The 22,432-nt window shown below is 45.5% G+C and overlaps 1 protein-coding gene across 1 annotated transcript; it reads left to right on the top strand.

The window, feature by feature from the left end:
- Positions 1 to 1,372: 1,372 nt before the first annotated feature.
- LOC138737329 (probable G-protein coupled receptor 139) lies at positions 1,373 to 2,378 on the top strand. Its single transcript, XM_069888084.1, has 2 exons — positions 1,373 to 1,427; positions 1,480 to 2,378. The coding sequence occupies exons 1-2, from the start codon at positions 1,373 to 1,375 to the stop codon at positions 2,376 to 2,378; spliced, it is 954 nt and encodes a 317-aa protein (XP_069744185.1).
- The last annotated feature ends 20,054 nt before the right edge of the window (positions 2,379 to 22,432 follow it).

Here is a 22,432-nt window from a genome sequence, read left to right as displayed (position 1 = left end):
TTGGGACGTGATGAACAGCTGATTGTTGAACTCACACAGAATATGGGATATGCAGCAATTTACTACATTGCGAGGATTTACTTCCCTGTACTTGCAGCGGTCGGTGTCCCTGGTAAGATTCTGGAGGTGGCTAGTATACGTGTGGTTCAGACTTCTTGTAGATTCTGCTGAATGGAGAAACGTCCAGCACAGGTGCTGCCTGACTTGTCTATTTTTTAAGCAGAATCTTGTTTTGAGCAATTGTTATCTTTACATTTTGCTTATTTTACTGTTATGGGTGTCTCTTGGTTTAATGAAAAAAATACCAATATTCATAATGTTCCAATCTTTACTTGTTCCAGATTTCCGATCTACTTGGAAAGTATAGTTAGTTGTTTTTATTTGAACAGGGAAAACATATTTACAGTATCGACGAAGTAGTTCTCTGACCTGCCGCATTGAATTTCAAATTTCTTGGTGCCAATATCCCTTAGGATCTGTCCTGGTGCCTCCACATTGATGCAATCACGAAGAAGGCTCGCCAGCGGCTAGACTTTGCGAGGTGTTTGAGGAGGTTCGGTATGTTACCGAAGACTCTCGAACACTTACTTATACAGGGGTACAATGGAGAGCATTCTGGCTAGTTATATCACTGCTTGGTATGGAGTCGCCAAATCCCAGAACAAGAACAAACTCCAGAGGGTTGTTATGTCGGCCTGCGACATCATAGACACCAGAGGTCACTCCATCAAGGTCACCTCCAACAGGCAGTGTCTTAAGAAAGCAACCTCTATCCTCAAGGAGCAATCCCCCGCCCCACATTCAGGCTACCGGGAAAATGTTACCGAGAACTCAGCGGCACAAGAACAGATTCTTCCCAAGTGCCATAGGATTCCTGAATAATCACTGAATCTTACTTATCGTCAACTATTTTTTATATATTTATTTTTGTAAGATTGTTGAATGTTTGCACTAATGATGCAGCCACAAAACGCAGAATTTTGTGACTTGTTCAAGACAGCAAATTATGCTTCTGATTCTGAAAGTGACAAAAGCTGCAAATTTTCAGAAGAACGGGAAGGAGGTACAATTTTCCCCAGGTGTAGTTTTCCTAGTTGTATTTTATATTCGTAACTCCACTTGATCATTAGATTGTCATTGAAAATGCACATCAATTATATTTTATCAATTCCCCGGTCCAGATTTCCAGCTACAGTCTCGGTGATTGTGGCGAACAGCTCTTCACCCTCAAGTTTATCGTGACTTGAGAGCCCCAGGTCTAAACTGCTGGAAGACCCTGGGCAGCTGTTGTCCTTCAGCGAGAGTGAAAGCGGAGCCTTGACGGGCTGGATTTCCATTCTCTTTCACCCTGTCCCAACAGAGGATCCGACTCATGGACACCCAATGCCGCTCATGTCTCTGTGTGTACCTAAAGTTAAATAGATCAGGTATGGCCCGGTTGATCTCACCTCTTGTTTTATTTTTTTTCCCTCCTTGAAGGTAATTTAATGGCGATTGTAATGCTCTCTCGTGGAAAATGTGGTCTATCTAAATGCATCACTCGTTACTTGGTCGGAATGGCAGTATCTGATTTATTGTGTGCGATCATTGGAGTTGTGGTGGATCAGATTAATAATATCTACAATTATTCCCGTTACTTGCTGATAACGCCAATATGCGCTCTGACCCTTGCCATAAGGCTTGCCGTCATGGACTGCTCCGTTTGGCTGACGGTGGCTTTCACATTCGATCGTTGCATCGCGATTTGTAGTCAGAGGTTGCGGAAAAGTTATTGCACCAAGAGAATAGCGACAGTTGTGACAGTGATTGTTGTGACCGTCACCTGTGCAAGGTATGTTCCCTCTTACTTTACAGTGGGACCTTACGTCATCATTAATCAGGTACCCTGGCGTTGCATGGGCACAGCTGAATTCTTCACTTCACCCTTGTGGAAAGTGTACACGTTGTTTACAAGCATCGCCACACCTTTGTTGCCAATTGGCCTCATTGTATTGTTCAATGCTTTAACAGTCAGTCACATCATAGCTGTAAATAAAAAGCGTCGGCGTATCCGGAACCACCGTGAAAATCAGAAGGATCCAGAGGCTGAGAATCGGAGGAAGACAATGATTTTGCTATTTGCTCTATCTGCCAATTTCATTGTTCTTTGGATTCCCTGCATCGTATTTCACCTGAATTGGTCGTTTCAGAATTATTTTTACCAAGATAGATACTTTACCAACCCGACTTATGTCCTCCAACAATTTGCAAACATGTTGCAATTTCTCAGCACCTGCACCAATACTTGTATCTACACACTGTCACAAAGGAAATTCAGGGAGGAACTGAAGAAGGGTTTGAATTTCTTAATTAGGATTGGTAGAAATAATCGCAGATAAAATGAGCGTGAAATTGCAACTTCCGTTCACCGGTCTAATAAATGTTCTAAAAGTTTCATCTGTTTGAAAAATACCATAAATCATGTTTCAAGATTGTTGAACTTCTTTCACTTGCATTAAAAACTTTGAATTGATTGTTAAAATGACAGAATTATGTTCAAAATTAATTAATTGAATCTGCACCAATTCAATGGTTACCGATTAGACGATGGTAGTTACATTCTTCAAATTTGTAGCCTATTTATATCTGGATGGTATTCTCTGTAGCAGGGTGGCGAAAACCTGGTGTCAAAGAAAACGCGTTGGTCATATGAAATGTACGAAGATTAGAATCGAGAACATATTTACCTAAAACAGTCAAGGAAATTCGATCTGCAGGGTCGTGCGATCTAATAACCCAATCTCTCAACTACTAAGGATTTTCCGACTGCATGCCCCACATTTTCCGAGGGTTTCCCAAACATTTTCGTTCCATTCACATACCACCTTCAATAATTTCTATGCCACAAGTGCTCTAAGCGATTACCGAAGTTCTTCCTGAATTAATTCATGAGCGCCTTAAAACCGTGTTATCAATTTCAACCATGGCAAATGCCTCTGTTCATGCACACGCCAATTCCTCTCATCGCATTGTACATAAAAATCGGTCATCACCCACATCCTCCGTTGCTCTAACAAGGAAAAAAAAACATGTTAACTTAACCGATCATCATGAGGTATTTTATACAATCTACGTCTATAAATTTTCTGATGGTACCTTGGTAGTGGCTTGTATAAAAAGGCGCGATGAGTTTGAAAATAGAAGGGAGATTGAAAACTTGACTGAACGGTGCACCAACAGCAACCTCGCACTCAATGTCACCAAAATCAAGAGCCGAATGTTAATTTCAGGAAGGGAAGGCAAGCATTGTATGATCCAGTGATCATTGGGAAATAAGAGGTGCGGAGGGTGAGCAAATGTAAGTTCCTAGGAGTCGCTATCTCGGAGTATCTTCCCTGGACCTAACACACTAATGGCATCGTGAAGAAAGTACGTCAGCATCTATTCTTCCTCAGGAGTTTGCGGAGGTTTGGTATGACATCTGAAATCCAAGCAAATGTCAACAGATGTCGAGAAGAATGTATGGTGACCGGCTACTTCAGGGTCAGGTATCTGTACACCAATAATCCTGAGTGTAACACCCTGAAAAATGTATACTCGATCCTGTCCATCACAGACAAAACCTCCCCGCTGTCCAGAACATCGACAGGTAACGTTGCCTTCGGAAATAAGCAGCAGTCATCAAAGATTCACATCATCCAGCGCTGTTATCGCTGATTCCATTAGGAAGGACAGTAGCTGCCTCAGAACTCACGCCGCCAAGTTCATGCAATCTTTATTTTTTAAAATAATATTCAAGAATAACACAGTTTTTTGGTACCTTGGTCGATTTGACAAATTAACTATAAAATCAAAGCATTAATAAAATTCACAAAATAATTGAAAATTGAAGATGCTTTAATCTGATCTACTTGTGGAAACACAATTGGGTGAAAGGTTTAAAAATTAGCCATGCTAAAGTCACATAGATTACGTTTGGCTTTATTTGGAAAGGTCACTAATACAGCCTGTGATTCAATTCAGCGAACGTGTTTATATGAGAACATGAGATAAACGATTCAGATTAATCTTCAATATGTTATGCGTTAATTGCAGATGGCTATGTTTGGTGAATAAATTCTTGTCTTTAATGTGACACAAACATTTCATTGACCTTTAATATTTATGCTGCAGTTGAAACCCAGCTTTGATTATTATGCTACCTGTATTTGTGCTATACAGGATGTTGTTCAATAAAGAAATGTAAACCAGTTTGAGCAGATCACCAGATTTTACAAGGCTCAGAGGGTATGCATGAGGAGCTGACAATGTTAATTGTCAGTATAATCCCGTCATCATCGAAATGAGTTCTTTGGACACTTTCCAAAATCTTTAATTTTCTTCAAGGAGCTACTATAGTTTTACAATCATCCATTAAATAATTATGTCATTAGAATTTATGAGCTTGAAGAAACAGAGATAGTATTCCATGAATCGTCATGACATGGAAAATGACAATCTGATAGGAGAGCTGATTGCACATCTAAGAATTCCATTTATTTTGTTTAGACGTATACATTGTGTGCCGTCCAATTACACAAAATAAACCTATGAACGTAATGTTTGAATGGTGATTAGAAACAGGAGACTCCATGGAAATCTCATGTAGACAAAGGGATGTTTATCCATTTAATATGAACCCTTACCTACCAGGATGATTCCTGGAACGCAAAGGCTAACATATTTGGTAATTAGTGTTTTTTTATCAGCTTTTCATCCCACTTATAAAGTATATATTCTGGTATCTTCTCCCCTATTTTATCTTAGTCCAATCTGGTTTTTTCCTTGTCCGGTAAAAATCTGATAAATACCTTAATTGCGCTGCTCTATAATAATCTATAAAGTTTGGTAACTGCAAACAACGTTGGTTGTATCTCTCTGTTAATTAATCTAATGCTATCAGCAATTTACCTCCCTATCAACGTTAGCGGTAATTATTTTGAATGTTCTAAGACTTCCTGCAATTTCTCTATTAGTGGCTGATAATTTAATTTGTACAAGTGGCTTAAATTATTATCTAACCTAATACCTAGGTATCGGATTACTTGTGTTTGCCATTTAAATAGTGATTCTTTTTAAAATTCTGTACAATCCGCATTACTCATTGGCATCACTTCACTTTTATTTGCGTTGATCTTGTACCCCGATATTTCTCCATACTTCTTCAATTTCTTATGTAGTTCTTTTATTGATATTTCTGGTTCTGTTTTCTATGATGTCATCTGCAAATAAACTGATTTTATACTCCTTCTGTAATTTTATCCCTTTTATTTTATTTTCTATTCTTATCAGTTCTGCCAATGGTTCTATTGCTAAAGCAAACAGTGAGGAAGATAATGGACATCCCTACCTAGTTGATCTACATGATTTAAATTGGTTCGATAAATATCCATTTACTGTTACCTTTGCATTATACAATGCTTTAATCCAATTTATATATTTTTCTAGTAGATTGAATTTCTGTAACACTTTAAATAAGTAATTCCACTCAAAGGCTTTTTCTGCATCTAGAGCAACAGCCATTGTTTGTTTCTTATTTCCTTGAACTGCGTGAATTAGATTAATAATTTTGCAGACATTGTCCGCTGTTCGTCTTTTCTTAATAAATCCAATTTGATCTTATTTTACTATTTTAGGTACACAATTGGCCAATCTGTTTGCTAATAATTTTGATATTATCTTATAGTCTGAATTAAGTAGAGATATTGGTCTATATGATGCTGGTGTTAATGGATCCTTCCCTGTCTTTGGTGTTACTTTAATTATTGCTGTCTTACAGGAAACTGTCAAGTTTTGTGTTTCTTCTATCTGGTTCATTACTTCCAGGAGAGGAGGAATTAATAACTATTTAAATGTTTTATAGAATTCTATTGGGAATCCATCCTCTCCAGGCGTTTTATTGTTCAGCAGCTTTTTTAATATATCATGTACTTCCTCTATTTCAAATGGTTTTATCAGTTTATTTTGTTCCTCTCTTTGCATTTTTGGCAGTTCAATTTTTAGCTAAAAACTCTTCTATTTTATCATCTTTCCCCTCATTCTCAGTTTGGTATAATTGTTCATAAAATTGCTTAAATTTCTCATTAATCTCCATTGGATTATATGTACTTTGTTTGTCCTTTTACCTTGATGCCAATACAGTTCTTTTAGTTTGTTCTGTTTTAAATTGCCAAGCTAATATTTTATGTGTTTTGTTCTCCTAGTTCATAGTACTTTTGCTTTATTTACATTATGTTCTTCTCCACCTTATACATTTGTAATGTTTCATATTTTATTTTTTTGTCTGCCATTTCTCTTCTTTTGGTGATATCATCCCTTGTTGCTAGTTCCTTTTCTGTACTTACTATCTCCCTTTCCAACTGTTCTATTTCCCTTAGTTACATAACTTATTATCTGCCCTCTAATGAAAGCTTTCATTGCATCCCATAATATAAATTTATCTTTCACTGATTCCGTATTTATTTCAAAGTACATTTTAATTTGCCGTTCAATAAACTCTCTAAATTCCCTGCCTTCTAAGTAGCATGGAGTTTAACCTTCATCTATATGTTCTTGGTGGGATTTCCTCCAGTTCTATGGTCTCCAGAATGGAGGACCATCGCCTTCCCAAGATCGTGTTATATGGCGAGCTCTCCACTGGCCACCGTGACAGAGGTGCACCAAAGAAGAGGTACAAGGACTGCCTAAAGAAATCTCTTGGTGCCTGCCACATTGACCACCGCCAGTGGGCTGATATCGCCTCAAACCGTGCATCTTGGTGCCTCACAGTTCGGCGGGCAGCAACCTCCTTTGAAGAAGACCGCAGAGCCCACCTCACTGACAAAAGACAAAGGAGGAAAAACCCAACACCCAACCCCAACCAACCAATTTTCCCCTGCAACCGCTGCAACCGTGTCTGCCTGTCCCACATCGGACTTGTCAGCCACAAACGAGCCTGCAGCTGACGTGGACCCCCTCCATAAATCTTCATCCGCGAAGCCAAGCCAAAGATTGCTAATAACGGGTGAGTGATCAGATAGCAATCTAGCTTTATATTCAGTTTTCCTTCCTCTCCCTTGAATATGGGGTGACAACAAAAACATATCAATCCTTGTGTATGTTTTATGCCAACTCAAATAATATGAGTATTCCTTCTCCCTTGGGTGCTGCCTCCTCCATATATCCATGAGTTTCATTTCCTGCATTGATTTAACCATAAATGTGGGCACTTTATTCTTTTTTCTTGTCTCTTGTCCAGTTTTATCCAACTTTGGATCAAAATAAAGGATAAAATCCCCTCTTATCAATATATTCCCTTGCATACCTACAATCTTAAAAAAATATCTTGCAAAAAATTTTGATCCTCTTCATTAGGTGCATATATATTGAACAAATTCCAAAATTCTGAATATATCTGACACTTTTATCATTACATATCTCCCTGCTGGATTTATTATTTCCTCCTTTATTTTGATTGGTACATTTTTATAATTAATATAGCTACACCTCAAGCTTTTGTATTATATGATGCTGCCGCTACATGCCCTACCCAGTCTCTCTTTAATTTATGATGTTACACTTCAGTTAGATGTATTTCTTGAACAAATGCTATATTTTTCTTTTTTCAGTAAATTTAATAGTCTCTTTCTTTAAATTTGGTTATGTATTCCATTAATATTTATAGTCATATAATTCAACATGGCCATCTTATTTCTGCTTCCTCACCACCACCAATTTTTCCCAATTTTCATCTCTCAGTTTTCCTTTTTTATACTCAATGTATGACAACACATTTAAAACATAAAATACTTCAACTCCCACATCCAATATTCCCTTAGCCCCTCTCTGAGTTGCCCCTTATCCCTTGTCAGGCAACCACAATTCCCCTCTACATTTGGATTGCGAACCCGCTCACAAGCATCAACTGATTTCACAGTGACGGTTATTCTCTCCCACCCAACACCCCAGAAAAGATTTTTTTACACATATAACAAAGCACACCCTCTTTGTTCCCCCTTACTTCCTTTCTTCCAATCTCTTTTCCTTCTTTAGTTCTTACATATACATTATTTTTACACCTTTATATGTATTTTTATCGCCGTTCTTCATTCTTGTTACATCTCTTCATCTCTCCTTCTGTCCTGCAGGCGTTCTGCAAATTCTCGTGCTTCCTCTGGATCTGAGAACAGTCTGTTTTTCTACCCAGGGATAAATATTTTAATCACAGCTGGATGTCTTAACATAAATTTATACCTTTTTTCTATAGGATCGATTTTGCTCTATTAAACTCCTTCCTCTTCAAAACTTATATCTGGATTAAAAAAAATTTTTTGACCTTTGTATTCAAATGGTTTATTGTCTTCTCCAATTTTATTCCTTGCCCACTCCAGTATATTTTCTCTTGTTGTATATCGCAAAGATTGTACTATAACGGATCTTGGTTTTTGATGTGTCTGTGGTTACGGAGCTAGTGTTCTGTGTGCCCTTTTTATTTCCATTCCTTGCTGCATTTCTGTTATTCCCAGGACCTTTGGGATCCATTCTTCTGTAAATTCCTTCATATCTGTGCCTTCTTCATCTTCCTTTAGGCCCACTATTTTTATGTTGTTTCGCCTACTATAATTTTCCAACATATCAATTTTCTGAGCTAACAACTCTTGTGACTCTTACTTTTTTATCACTTTCTTCCAATTTTCTTCTTAAAGCATTCACTTCCATTTCTACAGCCGTTTCTCTTTCTTCCACATTTTCAAATCTTTTCCCTATTTCTGTCATGACCAGCTCTAATCTATGCACTTTTTCTTCTGTACTTTTCATTTTTCTTTTAATTTTACTAAATTCTAATGTCAACCATTCTTTTAATACTCTCATTTATTCTTGAAAAATAAATTTTATCTATATTCTGTCCATCTGTTTTACCTTCTATTTCTCTGTGCAGATCTTGGTCTTCTTTCTCCTCTTCTGTGTTTGCACCTATGTTTGTCTCTTCTTCTCTTCCCTGTATCTGTGTCTCTTCTGACTTTCCTGATGAGTTGCTTGTCTTCTTCTTGCTTGGCTTCTGTTGTTGGTTCTCTGCTTCTGGGCTGCTCTTCTGTTGGGCCTCCTGCTGCTGCTTTACTTTCCTTTCACTCCCTTTCCTGTCACTTTCCTCTTCTTCCAGCTGAGAGCCCTGGTGTTGGGCATCCCTCAGCTGGCCGTGTTGTGTTTGTCCGCTCCTCATCTGAGCCCCCCCTCTCGTCGGTGTTCTTCTTCTCCTTAGTAAGCATACTGCGCACTTTTGTTTGGCTCAGAGAGCAATTTTTGCAGTCCAGCAGTTGGGGGGTCATGTCTCTGTGGGGTCGTAACCAACCTCGGAAAACAGGCTCTCTTCTCCAAGATGGCTCCATGTTTCTTCATGCAAGTAAGGCCTTCTCCTTTCTCTTCCAGCATCTTTTCTTCTTTTTTTCCCATTGTTTTTACTTTTTCCTTCTTGGGTGCCATTTTCCTTCTTTTTTCTACAATTTTATCTTTTATTTGTTATGTTTTTTATTCCTTGAACTTTGCATTTTCTTCACTTTATTTCTTCTTTTCTGGAGAGGGCTGATATTCCCCTACCGGCCACTACTCCATCACGTTAGTCCTCCAAAGGCTAACGTATAAGGAAGGTTTATCGGCAATTGGACTGCATTCATTGCAGTATAGAAGAATGAAAGGGAATCTCATAGAAATATTTCGAATTCTAGAAGGATTTGACAGAGTAGATGTTTCTCTTGGTGGTTTAATCCACGATAAGAGGATTGAATTAGAAAGTACCCATTTAAATCATAGATGAGGAGATATTCATTTAGCCAGGGGGTCATGGATTTGTGCAATTTGTTGCCATATACAGCTGTGGAGGCCCGATCATTGGGGGAGTTTCAGGAGGAGAATGATAGGTATCCAATTAGTCAGGGTACCAAGGGATACGGGGAAAAGGCCAGAATTTGGAACTAAATGTAAGAATTGTTTTGCTCAGGACAGAGTTGTGTAGCAGATGTGGTAGGCCGAATAGCCTACTTATGTTGGGATCTTGCGATACATCACAGAATTCGAACCCTGATCCCTGCCACTGTAAGTGTGTTGTGCCATCCATGTCATTAAATAGACTGAATGAGACTAGATTAGATTACATACCTAACAAATACCTGAGCACCAATGTAAATTGGGTGGAGATAAACTGTCTACATTTTCAGTTATACTTGCTGAAAACCTGATGTGTCAACATTGAGAAAGAAATTGGTTCGGGTGAAACGCCTTAAATGCATAAATAGAATCCTGTAATAGGTTATGCGTGGGCAATAGAGCTTTGAGCGAGGTCTTAGGGAAATGCAACAGCTTCAATTTCAAAGAACGGATGGCAGGGTCAGCATTTATGCATTAAATAATATTGCATAATAAGCACAATTGCAAGTTGGCCATTCAGCTCAGCTTATGCTGGTGGTTATACTTTGCAAACCTATTCCTATTCTTCATCCAGTACCACGACATTTACTTATATTTGTCTCATTAATGTACAGTAGCTTGTCATAAATTAACTAACGAAATATGACCAACATTATACCGGCAGTTTAAAAGGCTTTATCTAATGGTTTGACATCACATAATTTTTAATAATTAGTAGGACTGACAATTACTTTTCTGCACTGCTGTGCAAGGAGACAATTCTGCTTATCCACATGGGAAATGCACACATGGAGATTGACAGCTTCCTGCACCACGGAAATCCACGAGGCAACAGGTGCCACTGCAATGCTGCATGCCTATATAACTTGCTCCAGATGTGGAATCGACATTCCTGCGCTATGATCACCCTCAAATATTTGCCCGCGGCAGCAGGAATGGAACTTCAGAATCCAGGAATTGTGATTCTTCAATTCTTGTGTGAAAAAAGAGCAAGCGTGTCCACCACTGAAATGCATTCTTATTGTCTGTTTTCCATTTTAATTATTGACATATTCTGTTGTCTCCCTTCTGCTGTTATAAGATAATTCTTCTCCCATCAGGTGGACGGTACCAAACCCTTTTATCGTGCACCAGTAGGCTCAAAAAGAGCTTCTTTAAAGAAGCTGTAACCATGTTGAACACTGAATCACGGCATTGAATGGTACTCCATTCATATGGTCAAATCAGTACTCATAGTAACTGTAAATAGGTGTAGGAATAGGCTATTTGGCCCTCCAGGCCGATACTGGCATTCAGTTTGATCATGGTTGATCATCTACTCAGTACCCAGATGATGCATTCTCCCCATACACCCTTAGCCGCAAGGGCCAAATCTGACTCCCTCTGAAATATAGATAAGGAACCCGTTTCAACTACTTCCTGTGGCAAAGAATTCCACAGTTTCATCCCTCTCTGAGAGAAAAAAAATTCTCAACTCAATCCTAAAAGATTTGCCCCTTATCCTTAAATTGTGACTCCTGTTTCTAGTTTTCCCCAACATCAAGAACAACTTTCCTGATTCTAGCCTGTCCAATCCCTTTTTATTCATTTCTATAAGATCACCCCCAAATCTTCTAAATGCCAGCGAGTATAGGCGGAGTCGATCCAACGTTTCCTGACATGTAAACCCTGCCATCTCTGGTATCTTTAACAGTTTGTTCTAGAATAGATTTTTTTTGTTGGTTGAATATTATTGTAGGGAATATTATTGTATTATTGTAGGGAAATGCAATGACTTCAGTTTCAAAGAACAGATGGAAGGATCAACTTTCGATCAATGCTGATTGTATCGAATTGGATGTTTTATTGTTGCAATGACAATAAATCAAATCATCATCATCATAATTATTATCATTTTGGTCCATTTCAACGTTTGCCACACATAATTGCACAAGCAAGGATATTGTGACCATCAATTCAAACCTTCAACTCCAACTTGCGCTTTTAGCATAGCAACCACAGGGCGGGGATGTCATCTGATTTTCTTTAGCTTGTGGTTCCCTTTAACTCGTGTACAGTAATACTTGATATTGGTTTAACAATACTGCTTGATTTGCCTCATTAGAGATTCCATTCTCTTGACATCCAGTATCTTAGACAATAGATTGTACAGGATGATACCCAACACCGTGACCGATGCTGTGCTGTCTTAATTCTGCAGAAATCCATTGTTACATCTAAATATTAGCCACCATGGGAAGTTGAAGGGGGAGTAATGAATGATAAAGCCTATTAGCTGAGAAACCATGTTTACCACCCTTGCCCATATAGAACATGGGGTATTTATATCACACAAAATTTGAAAGCTCTGTCTATTCAGAAGCTGAGATTATGCATCTTCTTCCTGGCCTATTCTGGAGAAGCCTTACAGTCCTCAGCTAAGCTGGTGCTGAAGAGTTACACTGGCCTGCATTCCCCTGCAATACCTCGAGGCTGTATAGAAGGCCATGGTGCTCTCCTGCACAACCACAATATGACAATATGCAAACCATTGTCACTAGGAATATAACAAGCAAATAAGGAGAAATAAGACGGAAGGACTATTCAGGTTTATTTGTGTTTTATTTTCTCGGAGCAACTCAATCAAGGTGTTGCGTTTGGAAAGGAAAACCAAATAAGGTTTTAGCATAGCAACCAGAAGGTGGAGATGTCATCTGATTTTCTTTAGCTTGTAAGTTCCCTTTAACTCGTGTGCAGTAATACTTGTTATTACTTTAATAATATCACTTGACCATATGATTTACCCCATTAGAGATTCCATTGTCTTGACATCCAGTATCTTATACAATAGATTATACAAGATGATACCCAACACTGTGACCAATGCTGTGGTGTCTTAATTCTGCAGAAATCCATTGTAAGTTATAGGACAGTTATGGGTGCAGTAGAACAGAGGGATCTTGGAATATAGATGAATAATACCAAGAAAGTGGAGTCTCAGTGGATAGGGTTAAAAGATTGCTTTGGGCACATTGGCCTTAATACATCAAAGAATTGAGAATAGGAATCGTAAAGTTGTGTGAAATATTGGTGATGTTAAATTTGGGTGTTATATGCAGCATTTTCACCTAACTACAGAAAGCAAAGAAGATCAACAAGAATGTCATTCGGACATCTGGAACTAAGTTACAGGGAAAGGTTAAACAGATTATAATTTTATTCGTTAGAGCATAGAAAACTGAGACAACATTTGATATAGGTGTTTGAAATTATGGGAGGATAGTCAAGTAAATGTAGGTAGGCATTCTCCGCTGAGGTTAGGTGAGGTACAAACCAGAGGACATGAGTTAAGGGTGAAAAGGGAAAGGTGCAGGGAGAACATCTTCACTCAGTGAGTGGTCAGAGTTTGCAATGAACTGCCAGCTGAAGTGGTGAATACAAGCTCACATTAACATTTAAGATGAATTGGGAAAGATATATGGATGGGAGAGGTATGGAGGACTCTAAACTGGGTGTAGGTCAATGGGAGTAGGCAAAAACATGTTTCGGAACAGACTAGAAGTACTGAAGGACCCTGGTTCTGTGCTGCTATGTTCTATGGTTATATGCTTCTAATTGGAATACTCTAAAAGCAACCGTGATTCCCATTCACTATCAGTTTGATTCTGCTATAATCGACCTCAAATCTATTCAGAAACATACATTATTATTATTTATTAAGGGATCATTGTGGATTGAATTAATCAATTGTGAAGGTTGCTAAAATGATATAAAGACCTCCAAACAGCAGCTGGGATGTGGACAACAGATTACAACAGCAAATACAAATGTCGTGTCAGAATCGCAAAGTGAATGGATTCATGAGGGATTAAACATGTTTGGATGGGATCCGAAGGGATTGAATTTGTAGAATGCCTACTAGATGATTTCTTAGAATACCATGTGGCTGGGCCACCAAAATTAACCATTTTGTTTCAGGGAGCTGAATTAAGGGAGGTATTTGGAGGCAGTATTCATAATATTATAGAATTCACCTGCAGTTTGAGAGGGAGAAACTAAATTCAGAGGTGCCAGGTTACTGGAGGAGTAAAAGCTGCTGAAGTATAAGACAGGAACAGATGTAATTTAATTAGAAAAGCACCGTGGCAGGTAAAACTGCAGGATGGAAATAGCTAGAATTTCTGCGAGAAGTATTTCATATAAATATTATTTTATATACACATATTATATACACATTATTTTATATATAAATTTTATATTCAAATTTTTAATACAAATTTTTAATACAAATTTTATATGGTTAGCATAGTGGTTTCTGCCACGTTGTTACATTTCCAGCGACCGAGACTGGGGTTCGCATCCTACACTGCTTCTAGGGAGTTTGTGTGTTCTCCCCATGTCTGCGTTGGTTTCCTCGGGGGGAGGGGGGGGGGGAAATCCAGTGTCTTAACACCATCCAACAATGTACCAGTGATTGTAGGTCATTTGGGTGTAATGTGGTGGGGGGGGGCCATGCGTGCATCAGCCGAAAGGGCCTATCCCCTCCGTCTCCCCTTCCCTCTGTCCCTCTTTTCTCCATCTCCCTCCTTCCCTCTGTCTTCCCTTTCATCTGTCTCCCCCCCGTCCCCACTTTCCCAACCTCCATCCGTCCCCCATTTCCTACATCTCGCCCGCCTTTGTCCCCCCTTAACTCCGCGTTTCCCTTCCCTCTGTCCCCCTTCCCTACTTCTTGCACCCTTCCCTCTGCCACCCCTTTCCACCATCTCCCCCGTGTCTGCCCTTTCCTCCGTCTCCCCCCTCTGTCCCCCTTTCCTCCATCACCCCCTTCTCTGTCCATCCTTTCCTCCATCTCCCCCCTTTCCTCCATCTCCCTCTTCCCTCTGTCCCCTTTCCTCTGTCTCCCCTTCCCTCTGTCCCCCTTTACTCCATTTCCCCCACTTTCCTCCGTCTCCCTCTTCGCTGTGTCACCCCTTTCCTCTGTCTCCCCCTTCCATCAGTAGCCCTTTCTTCTGTCTCACCCCTTCCATCTGTCCTCACTTTTCCTCAGTCCCCCTTTCCTCCATCACCCCCATTCCCTTTGTCCCCCTTTCATCCATCGTCCCCCTTCCCTCTGACCCTCCTTTGGACCATCTCCCCTTCCCTCTGTCCACTCTTTCCTCTGTCTACCCCTTCCCTCTGTCCCCCTTGCCTCCATCTCCCCCTTCTCTCTGTCCACCCTTTCCTCCATCTCCCCACCTCCCTCTTCCCTCTGTCCCCCTTTCCTCTGTCTCCCCTTCCCTCTGTCCCCCTTTACTCCATTTCCCCCACTTTCCTCCGTCTCCCTCTTCACTGTGTCACCCCTTTCCTCCGTCTCCCCCTTCCATCAGTCCCCCTTTCTTCTGTCTTCCCCCTTTCCTCTGTCACCATTTCCTCCATCACCCCTTCTCTCTGTCCCCCCTTTCATCCATCTCCCTTTTCCCTCTGTCCCCCTTTCCTCCATCTCCCCATTCCATCTGTCCCCCCTTTCTCTCTGTTCCCCCCTTACCTCCATTGCCCCATTCCCTCTGTCCCCTTTCATCCTTATCCCCCTTCCCTCTGTACACCCTTTGCTCTGTCTCCCCCTTCCCTCTGTCCCCTCTTTCCTCCATCTCCACATTCCCTCTCTCCCCCTTCCTTCTGTCCCCCCTTCCCTCTGTCCCCCTTTCCTTCATCTCCCCATTCCTCCTTCACTCCGTCACTCTTTCCCCCTTTCCTCCATCTCCCCTTCCTCTGCCCCCCCTCCATCTCCCCACCCTTCCCTCTGTCCCCTTTCCTCCATCACCCCCATTCCCTCTGCCCCCCTTTCCAACCGCTTCCCTCTATCCCCCCTTTCCTCTGTCTCCCCTTCCCTCTGACTCCTCCTTTCCTCTGTCCCCCCTTCCCACTGTCCACCCTTTCCTCCATCTTCACCCTTCCCACTGTTCCCCCTCCTCCATCTCCCCTTCCCTCTGTCCCCCTTTCCTCCATCTCCCCTTCCCTCTGTCTCCCTTTCCTCCGTCCACCCTTCCCTCTGTCCCCTACCTTCCCTCTATCCGCCCTTTCCTTCCTTTTCCCTCTGTCCCTCCTTTCCTCCGTCTCCTCCCCTTCACTCTATCCCCTCTTTCCTCCGTCTCCCCTTCCCTCTCTCCCCCTTTTCTCCATCTCCCCTTCACTCTGTCTTCCCTTTCATCTGTCTCCCCTTCCCTCTGTCTCCCCTTTCCTCCTTCTCGCCCCTTTCCACTTGCCCCCTTTCCACCATCTACCCCCCTATCACCCATTTCCTCCATCACCCCTCCTCTGTCCCTCATTTCCTCTGTATCCCCCTCTCTCTGTCCCCCATTTGCTCCGTCTTGCCCGCCTTCCCTTTGTCTCCTCCTTATCTCCGTCTGCCCCTTCCCTCTGTCCACCCTTTCATACATCTCCTCTCTTCCCTCTGTCCCCACTTCCCCGTCTCACCTCCTTCCCTCTGTCCCCCCTTTCCTTCCTTTTCCCTCTGTCCCTCCTTTCCTCTGTCTCCTCCCCTTCACTCTATCCCCTTTCCTCCGTCTCCCCTTCCCTCTGTCCCCCTTTTCTCCATCTCCCCCTTCCCTCTGTCTTCCCTTTCATCTGTCTCCCCCTTCCCTCTGTCCCCCCTTTCCTCCTTCTCGCCCCTTTCCACCTGCCCCCTTTCCACCATCTACCCCCCTATCCCCCATTTCCTCCGTCACCCCTCCTCTGTCCCTCATTTCCTCTGTATCCCCCTCTCTCTGTCCCCCATTTGCTCCGTCTTGCCCGCCTTCCCTTTGTCTCCTCCTTATCTCCGTCTGCCCCTTCCCTCTGTCCGCCCTTTCATACATCTCCTCTCTTCCCTCTGTCCCCACTTCCCTGTCTCACCTCCTTCCCTCTGTCCCCCCTTTCCACCGTCAACCCCGTGTCCTCCCTTTCCTCCATCTCCCCATCCCCATTTCTTCTGTCTCCCCTCCCTGTTCCCCTTTCCTCTTTCTCCCCCTCCCTCTGTCCCCCATTTCCTACATCTCGTCCACCTTTGTCCCCCCTTAACTCCGTGTTCCCCTTCCCTCTGACTTCCATTTCCTCTGTCTCTCTTCCCTCTGTCCCCCCTTTCCTCCATCTCCCCCTTCCCTTTGCCCCCCTTTCTACCGTCTTCCCGTTTCCATCCTTTCCTCCATCTCGCCCCTGTCCCACATTTCCTCCATCTCCCCTTTCCTGTCTCCCCATCCCTCTGTGCCCCTTTTCCTCCGTCTCACCCGCCTTCCCGTTGTCCCCCCTTAACTCCGTCCCCCCCTAACTCCGTCCCCCTCTTTCCTTTGACCCCCTTTCTGTCTCTCCCCTTCCCTCTGTCCCCCCTTTCCTCCATCTTCCCTTTGTCCCCCCTTTTCTCCATCTCCTCCCCTACCCTCTGTCCCCCCTTTCCTCCATCTCTTCCCGTTCCCTCTGTCCCCTCCTTTGCTCTGTCTCCCACTTTCCTCTGTCCCCCTTTCATCCGTCTCCCACCCCTTCCCTCTGTCCCCTTAGCACGTTCTCCCTATCCTTCTCTCCCCCATTCCTCCATCTCCCACTTCACTCTGTCCCCTCTTTCCTCCGTCTCCCTCCCTTCCCTCTGTCCCCCTTTTCTCCATCTCCCCCCTTCCCTCTGTCTTCCCTTTCATCTGCCTCCCCCCTTTGTCCCCACATTCCACTTTCTCCACCTCCATCTGTCCCCCATTTCCTCCATCTCCCCACCCTTCCCTCTTTCCCCCTTTCCTCCATCACCCCCTTCCCTCTGTTCCCCCTTTCCTCTGTCTCCCCTTCCCTCTGTCCCCCTTTACTCCATTTCCCCCACTTTCCTCCATCTCCCTCTTCACTGTGTCACCCCTTTCCTCCGTCTCCCCCTTCCATCAGTCCCCCTTTCTTCTGTCTCACCCCTTTCCTCTGTCCTCACTTTTCCTCTGTCCCACTTTCCTCCTTTTCCCCCATTCCCTTTGTCCCCTTTTCATCCATCGTCCCCTTCCCTCTGACCCTCCTTTGCACCATCTCCCCCTTCCCTCTGTCCACTCTTTCCTCCGTCTACCCTTTACATCTGTCCCCCCTTCCCACTGTTCCCCCTTTCCTCCGTCTCCCCATTCCTCCATCTCCCCCCTCCCCTTTGTCTCCCCTTCCCTCTGTTACCCCATCCTATGTCCTCCTTCTCCACTGTCCCTCTTCTGATTTCCCCCTGTCACCCCTTTCATCCCTCTCCCCCTTCCTCCCTCCCTCTGTTCCCCTTTCTTGCATCTTGCCCCTTCCCTCTGTCCGCTTATCTCCATCTCCCCTTCCCTCTGTCTCCCCCCTTTCCTCTGTCACCATTTCCTCCGTCACCCCCTTCTCTCTGTCCCCCCTTTCCTCCATCACCCTTTTCCCTCTGTCCCCCTTTCCTCTATCTCCCCATTCCATCTGTCCCCCCTTTCTCTCTGTTCCCCCCTTACCTCCATTGCCCCATTCCCTCTGTCCCCTTTCATCCTTATCCCCCTTCCCTCTGTACCCCCTTTGCTCCGTCTTCCCCTTCCCTCTGACCCCTCTTTCCTCCATCTCCACATTCCCACTCTCACCCTTCCTTCTGTCCCCCCTTCCCTCTGTCCCCCTTTCCTCCATCACCCCCATTCCCTCTGTCCCCCCTTTCCTCCTGCCTCCCTCTATCCCCCCTTTCCTCTGACTCCCCTTCCCTCTGACTCCACCTTCCCTTTGTCCCCCTTCCCTCTGTCCCCTTCCCTCTGATTCCCCCTTCCCACTGTCCACCCTTTCCTCCATCTTCACCCTTCCCACTGTTCCCCCTCCTCTGTCTTCCCTTCCCTCTGTCCCCCTTTCCTCCATCTCCCCTTCCCTCTGTCCCCCTTTCCTCCATCTGCCCCCTTCCCTCTGTCCCCCACCTTCCCTCTGTCCCCGTTTCCTTCCTTTTTCCTCTGTCCCTCCTTTCCTCCGTCTCCTCCCCTTCACTCTATCCCCTCTTTCCTCCGTCTCCCCTTCCCTCTGTCCCCCATTTCTCTATCTCCCCCCTTCCCTCTGTCTTCCCTTTCATCTGTCTCCCCCTTCCCTCTGTCCCCCCTTTCCTCCTTCTTGCCCCTTTCCACCTGTTCCCCCTTTCCACCATCTACCTCCTTATCCCCGTTTCCTCCGTCGCCCCTCCTCTGTCCCCCATTTCCTCTGTCTCCCACTCTCTCTGTCCCCCATTTGCTCCGTCTTGCCCGCCTTCCCTTTGTCTCCTCCTTATCTCCGTCTGCCCCTTCCCTCTGTCCACTCTTTCATACATCTCCTCCCTTCCCTCTGTCCCCACTTCCTCCGTCTCACCTCCTTCCCTCTGTCCACCCTTTCCACCATAAACCCCGTGTCCTCCCTTTCCTCCATCTCCCCATCCCCATTTCCTCTTTCTCCCCTCTCTGTTCCCCTTTCCTCTTTCTCCCCCTACCTCTGTCCCCCCTTCCCTGCTTCTCGCCCCCTTCCCTGCTTCTCGCCCCCTTTCCTCTGTCCCACCTTTCCACCGTATTCCCCATGTCCGCCCTTTCTTCCATCTCCCCATCCCCATTTCCTCCGTCTCACACCTTTGTAGTACTTTTCTCTGTCCCCCTTTCCTCTGCCTCCCCCTCCCTCCGTCCCCCTTTCCTCCGTCTTGCCAGCCTTTCCTTTGTCCCCCCCTTAACTCCGTCTCCCCTTCCCTCTGTCCGCCCTTTCATATGTCGCCTTCTTTCCCTATGTCCCCCCTTTCCTCCGTCTCGCCCCTTCCCTCTGTCCCCCCTTTCTACCATCTCGCCTGCCTTTGTCCCCCCTTAACTCCGCGTTCCCATTCACTCTGTCCCCACTTCCCTCCTACTCGCACCCTTCCCTCTGCCCCCCATTTACACCATCTCCCCCGTGTCCGCCCTTTCCTCCGTCTCCCCATCCCCATTTCCTCCATCTCCCCCCTCTGTCCAACTTTCCTCTGTCCCCCTCTTCCCTCTGTCCCCCTTTCCTCTGTCTCCCCTTCCCTCTATTCCCCTTTACTCCATCTCCCCCACTTTCCTCCGTCTCCCTCTTTGCTGTGTCACCACTTTCCTCTGTCTCCCCCATCCATCTGTTCCCCTTTCTTCTGTCTCACCTCTTCCCTCTGTCCCCCCTTTTCCTCTGTCCCCCTTTCCTCCTTCACCCCCATTCCCTTTGTCCCCCTTTCATCCATCGTCCCCCTTACCTCTGACCCTCCTTTGCACCATCTCCACCTTCCCTCTGTCCACTCTTTCCTCTGTCTACCCCTTCCCTCTGTTCCCCCTTTCCTCCATCTCCCCATTCCTCCATCTCCCCTTCCCTTTGTCTCCCCTTCCTGCTGTTCCCCCATCCTTTGTCCTCCTTCCCCACTGTCCCTCTTCCGTTTCCCCCGTCAACCCTTTCATCCCTCTCCCCCTCCCTCCCTCTGTTCCCCCTTTCTTGCATCTTGCCCCTTCCCTCTGTCCACTTACCTCCATCTCCCCTTCCCTCTGACTTCCCTTACCTCTGTCTCCATTTCCTCCGCCACCCCCTTCTCTCTGTCCCCCCTTTCCTCTATTTCCCTTTTCCCTCTGTCCTCTTTCCTCCATCTCCCCATTCCATCTGTCCCCCCTTTCTCTCTGTTCCCCCCTTACCTCCATTGACCGATTCCTCTGTCCCCTTTCATCCTTATCCCCTTCCCTCTGTACCCCCTTTGCTCTGTCTCCCCTTTCCCTCTGTCCCCTCTTTCCTACATCTCCACATTTCCTCTCTCCCCCTTCCTTCCGTCCCCCTTTTCTCTGTCTCACCCCCACGTTCCCCCTTTCCTGCATCTCCCCACTCGTTCCCCCTTTCCTCCGTCTCACCCTTCTCTCTGTCCCTTCTTCCCTCCATCACTACCACTTCCCTTTGTCCCCCTTTTCCTCTGTCTCCTCCCCTTCCATCAGCCCCCTTCCCTCTCTCTCCCCCTCCCTCCATCTCCCCCTTGCCTCTATCCCCCCTGTCATCCATCTCCCCCTTTCCATCATCTCCCCCCGTGTCCGCCATTTCCTCCATCTCCCCCCGTCCCCCATTTCCTCCATCTCCCCCCAACTGTCCCTCATTTCCTCTTTCTCTCCCTTCCTCTGTCCCCCATTTCCTCTGTCTCGCCTGCTTTCCCTTTGTCTCCCCTTAATTCCGTCTCCCCCTTCCCTCTGTCTCCATCTCCCCCTTTCTCTCTTTCTCCCCTTTCCTCTGTCTTACCCCTTCTCTCTGACCCCCCTTTCAACTGTCTCCCCATGTCCCCATTTCATCCATCGCCCACCCCTCTGTCCCCATTTCCTCTCTCCCCCTCCCTCTGTCCCCCTTTCCTCCATCTTGCCAGCCTTCCCTTTGTCCCCCCTTAACTCTGTCTCCCCTTCCCACTGTCCACCCTTTCCTCCATTTCCACCCTTCCCACTGTCCTCCCCTTCCTCCATCTCCGCTTCTCTCTGACCCCCTTTCCACCATCAATCCCGTGTCTGCCCTTTCCTCCGTCTCCCCCCTGTCCCCTTCATCTGTCTTCCCCCCTTTGTCCCCTCTTTCCACTTTCTCCCCCTCCCTCTGTCCCCCATTTCCTACATCTCGCCTGCCTTTGTCCCCCCCTTAACTCCGTGTTTCCCTTCACTCTGTCCCCACTTCCCTCCTACTCGCACCCTTCCCTCTGCCCCCCATTTACACCATCTCCCCCGTGTCCACCCTTTCCTCTGTCTCCCCATCCCCATTTCCTCCATCTCCCCCCTCTGTCCCTCTTTCCTCTGTCCCCCCTTTCCTCCATTTCCCCACCATTCCCTCTGTCCCCCTTTCCTCCGTCACCCCCTTCCATCTGTTCCCCCTTTCCTCCATCTCCCCTTCTCTCTGTCCAGCCTTTCCTCCATCTCCCCTTTCCTCTGTCTCCCTCTTCCCTCTGTCCCCCTTTCCTCTGTCTCCCCTTTCCTCTGTCCACTTTACTCCATCTCCCCCACTTTCCTCCATCTTCCTCTTCGCTGTGTCACCCCTTTCCTCTGTCTCCCCCTTCCATCTGTCCCCTTTCCTCCTTCACCCCCATTCCCTTTGTCCCCCTTTCATCCATCGTCCCCCTTCCCTCTGACCCTCCTTTGCACCATTTCCCCCTTCCCTCTGTCCACTCTTTCCTCCGTTTACCCCTTCCCTCTGTCCCCTTTCCCTCTGTTCCCCCTTTCCTCCATCTCCCCATTCCTCCATCTCCCCCCTTCCCTTTGTCTCCCCTTCCCTCTCTTCCCCCATCCTCTGTCCTCCTTCCCCACTGTCCCCCTTCCGTTACCCCCCGTCACCCCTTTCACCCCTCTCCCCCTCCCTCCCTCCCTCTGTTCCCCCTTTCTTGCATCTTGCCCCTTCCCTCGGTCCACTTACCTCCGTCTCCCCTTCCCTCTACTTCCCTTACCTCTGTCTCCCACCTATCCTCTGTCACCATTTCCTCCGTCACCCCCTTCTCTCTGTCCCCCCTTTCCTCTATCTCCCTTTTCCCTCTGTCCCCTTTCCTCCGTCTCCCCATTCCATCTGTCCCCCCTTTCTCTCTGTTCCCCCTTACCTCCATTGACCCATTCCCTCTGTCCCC

The sequence above is a fragment of the Narcine bancroftii genome, chromosome 6 (assembly GCF_036971445.1).
Source record: "Narcine bancroftii isolate sNarBan1 chromosome 6, sNarBan1.hap1, whole genome shotgun sequence".
Taxonomy (NCBI): Eukaryota; Metazoa; Chordata; class Chondrichthyes; order Torpediniformes; family Narcinidae; genus Narcine; species Narcine bancroftii.
The sequence above is the reverse complement of the archived record's forward strand: the minus strand, read 5'-3'. Positions and strand labels throughout refer to the sequence as shown.

Excerpts from the sequence above, each read along its gene's own strand:
- LOC138737329 (XM_069888084.1), top strand. The coding sequence starts at position 1,373 with ATGGACACCCAATGCCGCTCATGTCTCTGTGTGTACCTAAAGTTAAAT. Across the intron at positions 1,428-1,479 it reads CCTAAAGTTAAATAGATCAG|GTAATTTAATGGCGATTGTA; the intron begins GTATGGCCCGGT and ends CCCTCCTTGAAG.